The sequence below is a fragment of the Littorina saxatilis genome, linkage group LG13, assembly GCF_037325665.1.
Source record: "Littorina saxatilis isolate snail1 linkage group LG13, US_GU_Lsax_2.0, whole genome shotgun sequence".
Taxonomy (NCBI): domain Eukaryota; kingdom Metazoa; phylum Mollusca; class Gastropoda; order Littorinimorpha; family Littorinidae; genus Littorina; species Littorina saxatilis.
In genome coordinates, this window is record NC_090257.1 from 1,501,458 (window position 1) to 1,509,730 (window position 8,273).

At 37.4% G+C, this 8,273-nt stretch overlaps 1 protein-coding gene across 1 annotated transcript in view; it reads left to right on the forward strand.

The window, feature by feature from the left end:
* Positions 1-7,954, forward strand: part of LOC138946234 (transcriptional coactivator YAP1-like) — a 46,788-nt gene extending 38,834 nt beyond the window's left edge. The window contains exon 7 of the mRNA XM_070317761.1: positions 832-7,954. Coding sequence (XP_070173862.1) covers positions 832-915 — 84 coding nt within the window. The 3' untranslated portion in view covers positions 916-7,954. The remainder of the gene's footprint in view (positions 1-831) is intronic.
* Positions 7,955-8,273: the final 319 nt, after the last annotated feature.

Consider the following 8,273-nt stretch of genomic DNA (forward strand, 5'->3'; position numbering starts at 1 on the left):
TGTAGGTTATTTGAACTTTTAATTATTGACAAAACAAAATGTTACATTTTTATTACATTTGTAACGTTTTGTAATTAAATGTTCCAATAAGCTAAAACTCTTGTTGTTGTTTTTAATTAGTCCCTCCCTGCTTTGACTTGGTAGACTTCTTTCTGTTAGAGTTTGCCTGGTGAGAGTTATTTGCATTGCCAAAGTAATTCTGTATTTGTTATCTTGAATTCAGAGTTTGAAGTACTCTGATTAAAAAACAAAAATTAAATAGACATGATCATTTTCATTTGTGTGCCATTATCGTGGGGGAAATAATTTGTGGGTTGTTGCGTTTTTATAAGTCAGATCTCGTCGGAAAGAGAATAATGTAAAATGTTCAAAAGACTTCAATGAAAAGCCTGTTTTGAGAGCTCCAGAAAATAAGGTTGTTTGAAGGAATGGTCTTAAATAGAAGATACATTTACAGAGGTTATCAACAGAAATTGTAAAAGCAAAGGCTTAACAAAAAAGAGGGGGTGGGGGATGTACAACCTTTCCACATTTGTGTACACCTGTATCTCACAGAGGTTAGGAACAGAAAATGTGATAGCTAAGTCCTAAAATAAAAAGATGGGGGGGGGGAGGGGGTGATAGTTAAGGCCTAAAATAAAAAAGATGGGGGGGGGGGGGGGTCAATGTACAACCTTTCCACATTTGTGTACACGTGTATCTCACAGAGGTTAGGAACAGAAAATGTGATAGCTAAGGCCTAAAATTAAAAAAAGATGGGGGGGGGGGGGGGTGATCAATGTACAAGTACAACCTTTCCACATCTGTGTACACTATGTCCTTTGTGTGCAGGAGGATATAAGCAGTGAACTCTTGAAAGATGTGGAGAACGTTCTCAACTCGAACAAGGTGGATAACCTCCTGACGTGGTTGTGAGAGTGTCAGTCAGCAAGGTCGGCGTTTTCTTCAAATACTGCTGATGATGCAGCTGTTTTCTGGATTTTGTTGCTGTCGCTATAGCAACCAAGAGAGAATAGATGCATGGACGCTACACTCAAAATGGAGAAATGAACTCGTTTGCATGTCATGCAGCTTGTAGGGTCAAGGGTTAAAGTTCACGCCCTTCAGCATCTGACCTCCAGGGATTCCATTGTTTGTCATGTAGGATTTGTATGATACTGTTTGTTTTGGTTTTTTGTTTGTTTGTTTGTTGGTTTGATTTTTTTTTTTGCATCAAAAGGAATTGTATTTTGTATAAATAATGTGATGAAAAACCTGATGGAAAAAAAAGATGAAAAACAAAGATATATCAGGGAAAAAAAGCTCATATCACTAGTTTTTGTTGTCATATTACACTTTTTCTCAAGTGAGTGCTAGTAGCCATGGTAATTGCTGTCGGATGTCAAGAGTATTTATATTCATTTCTGTTCTTGTGTCGGGCACCGAAATCTGTTCTTGCGTTAAATACTACCAGCTCTTCTTTTTCAAACAAAAACTGTTTTAAGAGATTTTTTGTTGCATTGGACTTTGCCAATGGAGCATTACCTGTAAATTAATACTGAGGCTGTACAAAAAACAATTGTTGGTTTACTGGATTTGTTGGTACAGAGCTAGTTTTTATCAAAGGTTATTAGAAGAGTGAGGGAACAAAAACAGGTGACCATGGCAATGTAAGTACTTGTATATGCATGCATATAAGTGTTGCATAAAGGGGCAAGTGTATCCAACATTTAAATTTACGTAGACATTTTAAGCTCCTATAATTTTTAAAGAATGATGAACCTCGTTCCCGTTTGGTTGTCTTTTTCTCCCTTTATTTCGATACTACTGTATGTGTACATTTTGATTAGGTTTGCGCGTTAACTTATTACAGTCTATATCTATGTATCAAGTATTAATTAGTCTAATTGGTCAAAGTGTGTTCAGAACCTATCTTTGCGCTGTATGCAGAGCATGGTATTTTTCTCGCTCTTGAAAATTGTGTTTTGCAAAAGGAAGAGGAACGTCAGATTTGTGGATGCAAAATTTTAATTTCAAAATCAAACTTCGAGTGCTTTTGAGAACGTAGTAGCTTAAATAAGTTTCCAATGTCGGTAAACTGTGACCAATTTGTAACAGGAGATATTTTTTTTACGATCTGGAGTTCTTTCAAAGTGCAGCTGTTCATCATTTTCTTTGTTTCGTGCTTGGACAGCTAACGCAAAAATCTAGTGGTTGAGCGAATCTTTTCCCAGTGGCACTCATATCAACAAGATTGATTTAATATTTTTGTTCCTGAATTCCTCACAGCAAAGCAAGTGTAGAGGTTGAAGTATTTAATGATGAGATATATCTTTTTATATATGACATATATTTTTATGGAGATCATGTTGATGTTTAACCATTGCATTATACCATATCTACCATACATTTGTACGCACACCTTGTTATTGGACAGGTGGTTCATGGCTGACTGTAGGAGCCGTTTACTTTGGTGAAAAGGATGACGAGTTGGCTGTTTTAATACATTTTCTCTTCCCACTTTACACACTTCAACATTTCTGTCTTCATTCTGTTTTTGTGTTTTTAATGTTTTATTTTTTTTCTTACAGGAAAGGTTGCCAAAAATGCCCTTGCAAGGTTTTTCTCCTAGGTTTTTAGTAAACTATATTTGATCTAATCTTTCAGTCTGATGTTGAAATGATGCAGGCATTATGATAAAGTTCTTCTTGGTTTCTCTGCCAATCCAAGCCAGCTGAAAGAATGATTTCTTTTCTCCTGTTGGGGACTTCCTAACGGTTACGCTCCATTAGATGCATTGCTTCTATTTGCATCTGTTGGAAAATAAAGGGGGGGGGGGGGGGGATGGGAACGAGTGTAAGTTTTGAACTTGGGTTTTTCATGGGTTTTTTGTTGAACAATACGTTTTTTAAAGGAATACATTACTTTTTGCCGTCTGGACTTTTCTGCTACTGTCACTGCCATCTTTGTTACAGCAGTATTTTTGGCAACCTTTCTTGCACGACTTGCCTGTCAATTTACTGATTGGTGAAACGAGTAGAAAGTAGTTTGTACAGAACATGTAATTTCCTGTAGCTGAAGCAAGCTATCCTAATTGTACATTGTAGGCCATTTTTATCTTTTCATACTCACAAGGTATGCATGTTGAATTTTTGTAGCACTATGCTATATCCTTTCTGCAGAGTAAATTTAAACTCTGGTTTAAAATCATGTAATTCTATAATTAATTTCAGATTTCTTGTATGAATGTTTCTCTACTTTTATAAATAGTTATGATGGTTTGTTTCTTTTGGAAGAAATGGATATATTTAATTCTTCTGCTCTGTTTTTCCCCGTACTGTACTTGCAGTGTTTGAAGTTGATGCCTTTTATTCTTTTAGTTTTTGACTTTATTCCCAGCCTAGTGCAACTCAGAATTAGGTTTCAGCGTGCACTCGATCAGAATTCACTGAAAATCAGGAATTCTGTTGGCATGTTTTAGTGTACTTTATTTTATTGTCAGGATGACATACTTTTTCCCTCTGCAGATTTGCAGGTCAGCGTCCTCACGTTCATCATCATCGCTCATACCCAATGCATCAGATGGAATCACGTTATTTTTATACTTCATTGTATCCAATCAGGGTGGGAGGGTCGGAATGAAGTTGTTGTTGTTGTTGAAAACAAGACTGTGTGATAGTGATAAATGTATGATTGTACTGTGTGATAGTGATAAATGTATGATTGTTAGACTGTGTGATAGTGATAAATGTATGATTGTTAAAGGGAAAAGATCCGTGGGTTTTCTCCTGCCCTGTTTTTGTATGCAAATGTAATTACCATATTACTTTCGTATGTTTGTTGTTTTTGTTAGAGAAGGATGTTGGATATCCCATCTCCCCCCCTTTCCCCGTCGCGATATAACCTTCGTGGTTGAAAACGACGTTAAACACCAAATAAAGAAAGAAAGAAAGGATGTTGGAACTGCAGGTTTGTGTGCGAGTGTGAATTATGAGTATCTTGTACAGAAATGAATGCACCTACATTTTTTTCCCCTTTTCGATGGCGACAAATTGCGAATGCAAGACGCTGGCCACTGTTGTGTAAGCTGCAGCAAACGGTAACTAAGCAAGAATGCCAGTGATACGGCATTAGTGAATCACTCTGTGACCTTGTAACGAAGATTTACTCCAAACCTCGGTTACGGACCTGAAAAACTGAACAGGTCCTAACTGCTTTATTTGTAGGCTGAGCCTTAAAGAAAAGGACCTGTTTCCTTTTCAGTGAAAGTTCTGAAAGAACTTCAAGCCAATTCTTCACACTAAGATGAAGGCTGCCTCGGCACAGTGAACACTGGGCCGTCACCCTTTCAATGAAATGGTTATGTTAATTGTATTGATGATGTGTTGTATGTTTGATTTATAGTGAGTGATGTCTTTCGATTGTGTATTTCACACCACTCAAATTGAATTCTGTTTCTTTGCATATTTGTATCTGTTCTTGTCTGTCAGACACTCATGTGAAGGGAAAAAGGATTGGTTTAACAATATGATGCAGAGTTAGAGGCCAGCATATCTGTTGGAATTTTCACTGAACGTGAGCGAGACTGGAGCTCGCTTTTGCCGAACACACTGTCATCCTTTTCCATGTTTGTAGGGAGATGAAAACTTCAGTGCACTTTCTACATTGTGTGTATATGTTTTTTTTATATGCAAGAATTTAAAGGCTGTCATGTTTCTATGCATACTGTGTAAATGTTGCAAGCAGGATGAAATGAGGGTGAGGAATAGGTAGTGAAATGAAGACCCTCCTCAGCAGCCACTGCTTTTTCTGCTTGATGGCAAAATAATAGTCTGTGAACACTGCAACAATCACAGGTTACTCTCTCTCCAGAATGGAGTCATGTTCCCTGGCTGACTACAAACTTCAACACAAGTCAATAAAGCTGAATGAATTTGAAACGCTCTGCAAGTCAATGATAACAAATTTAAAAATAAAATGTACACCAACACATTCCAGTGGCGTTAATGCTAGCAGCCACAAACTGTTACTATGCAGCAACTTCAATTTCCCATTTGCCTCCGTCCTACGATTCTGATCTAACATTTTCTCATGCTGTTTGCTAAAGTTCTGTCACTCTGCCTTTCCTGCCTTTTGGGATATTGTGAAATTTTGCCTAAACAGGTGCCTCTATGCTAAAATCATGCTTTCTCTGTGAAACGTCAGCGATCCCTGCTACATGTACTTGTGAAACACAAAGTGATCCCCGTCTCTGTGAAACCGCAAAGTGATCCTTTATGAAATAATGTGTTCCCTTTTGGTTATTTCACTGCAACTCTGTCTTGCTTGAAAATTTATGTTGTTCAGTGAGCTAAGTTGATGTTGATAATTTTAGACTAGAGTTATCAAAGAGATCATTCCCCACCAGTTTGTGTGTGTGCACGGGCTGTTGCTGTTTAAAGATTACAAAAAAATATCTACGGAAAATGTCTTCCAGTCCCTAACTGGTCTTGTCAGCCTTTTGTAAATCTGAATCAAGTGATCCTCACAATTGTTAGAGTGTTGTTCATGTTTTCTGAGCGTTCGTTACTCTTAGCAGTCGGCTTTTGTTGTAGTGACAGTGTGGGATGTGCTAAGTTTGTTGCGACATCTTTGGTGGCTGTTGTGTTTTGAGGTGTGGTATGTACTGTAGGTGTGTATGACAATGTTACACTGGGAGGCCTTACCCAAGCGCATGTAGATCTTATCTTACTTTTTATTTTCCCAGTCCTTTTTTGACTCACATGCGAAGCAAAAGTGAGTCTATGTACTCACCCGAGTCGTCCGTCCGTCCGTCCGTCCGTCCGTCCGGACGTCCGTCCGTCCGGACGTCCGTCCGGAAAACTTTAACGTTGGATATTTCTTGGACACTATTCAGTCTATCAGTACCAAATTTGGCAAGATGGTGTATGATGACAAGGCCCCAAAAAACATACATAGCATCTTGACCTTGCTTCAAGGTCAAGGTCGCAGGGGCCATAAATGTTGCCTAAAAAACAGCTATTTTTCACATTTTTCACATTTTCTCTGAAGTTTTTGAGATTCAATACCTCACCTATATATGATATATAGGGCAAAGTAAGCCCCATCTTTTGATACCAGTTTGGTTTACCTTGCTTCAAGGTCAAGGTCACAGGAGCTCTTCAAAGTTGGATTGTATACATATTTTGAAGTGACCTTGACCCTGAACTATGGAAGATAACTGTTTCAAACTTAAAAATTATGTGGGGCACATGTTATGCTTTCATCATGAGACACATTTGGTCACATATGATCAAGGTCAAGGTCACTTTGACCCTTATGAAATGTGACCAAAATAAGGTAGTGAACCACTAAAAGTGACCATATCTCATGGTAGAAAGAGCCAATAAGCACCATTGTACTTCCTATGTCTTGAATTAACAGCTTTGTGTTGCATGACCTTGGATGACCTTGACCTTGGGTCAAGGTCACATGTATTTTGGTAGGAAAAATGTGTAAAGCATGTGAGTCGTATGGGCTTTGCCCTTCTTGTTTTTTTTTTTTTTTTTTGCACAGTGATACTGCTGACTGAAGTTAAAACATAGAGATTATTTACTTGCACATGACTCTCTCTCTCTTTCACATGACTCTTTCAGTGAAAATTCTGCGCTATGTCAACCTGCTGTGATAGGGTTATTTTGATTTTAAGGAAAAGATTGTTACTCTTCACTTGTGCTTGTGTCCAGGTTTCCTTCCTGCCCTGTTGTGTTGTGATTTTATCCCCCTCCCCAATTTTGTTTAATGAATGATTAAAGAAGTGCTTTTTTTTTTTTTTTTTACTGGTGATTATTTTCCATTTGGATGTGAACCTACTTAAAAAATGTCTAATGTAAGTGTGCGCCTGAGAGAGAAGGAATATGGTAATGCAACTCCTTTTATGCAAAAGGCCAGTGCATCTTTGGTGCAATTATTTCAAACACGATGTTTAGTTTTATCATAGGTATGATACAAAGAACAAGAACCATTTTCATTGGCATATGTTTGTATGTGTGATAGTTTAGCTTTGTATGTTGTTTGATAACCAGTCAAGAATGAAGCAAGACAAGACAAATCTACAGCCTTGGCTTTCTAATCCTGGAAAGAAAAGGTATGATTGAAGATAGTTTATCTAGGTTTGGATGATGATTGAAAACCAGCCAAGATTAAACCAAGACAAAAGATACGCAGTCTTGATTGTTAAGATACTGAGGCCAGAAAGAAATGGTACCATTAAACACCCCCCTTTTTTCTGCTGTCAAACAATTTTGTTTCGACCACCTTGTAAAGTAGTATTTGCATATACTACCCAGGCTTTATGTTTCGCTTTGTCAGATGTTGTGAAGTTGGCAGTGACAAAGAATTAATGATGGCATGAATGCTTCATATGACAGTTTGAAGTTTGGTGGAAAATTGTCTGTGTCAATTATAGGGCAGCGTATCTTGATGAAGATTATCCATAACGTCACTTTCATACTACGGTTACTCTTCACATTTACTTGGTTGTTCATTGAATTGAAGGGTTAGCATGTCAACACTTGTAGGGTTTATTCATCAAACTGACACGTGAGCTTTGAATTATATAATTTACATTATATATATTTACATCATGAATTACTCGACTCTCTGTAAAGTATACCTACCGCTCACCATTTATATTTTTACCTACCTTGAATTTGTGTTTGATGAACTATCTTTGCATTACATTTTGTTACTACTGTGCTATTTTTTGTACTTAGAAAGGCGCAAGATGCCACCTGACTTTTTTAGTGAGAAAATGTACATACCCATTGTTATTGTACATAGATCTCAATAATTTCGTTTCGAAAGACAAAAAAATCATAAAAATCATAGCACATTATACAATAATTTTTAGATTTTTTTAACCATTAATCAGCTGTGCCCCCAAGAAAGGGTTTAAAGTGATAAAAAAATGGAAATAAATTTTATGTAAAAAGCATTCATTCTCTTCATCTTGTGCTTGTGTGACTGGCATATGAAAAGAGAGTGAAAGGAAGAAAGTGGAGGAATGGGATGCTTGGTCTCTGTCATGTACAGTGGTACCTGTGATGTACAGTGGTAGCTGACCCCCCGCGGGTTAGGGGGAAGAATTTACCCGATGCTCCCCAGCATGTCGTAAGAGGCGACTAACGGATTCTGTTTCTCTTTTTACCCTTGTTAAGTGTTTCTTGTATAGAATATAGTCAATTTTGTAAAGATTTTAGTCAAGCAGTATGTAAGAAATGTTAAGTCCTTTGTACTGGAAACTTGCATTCTCC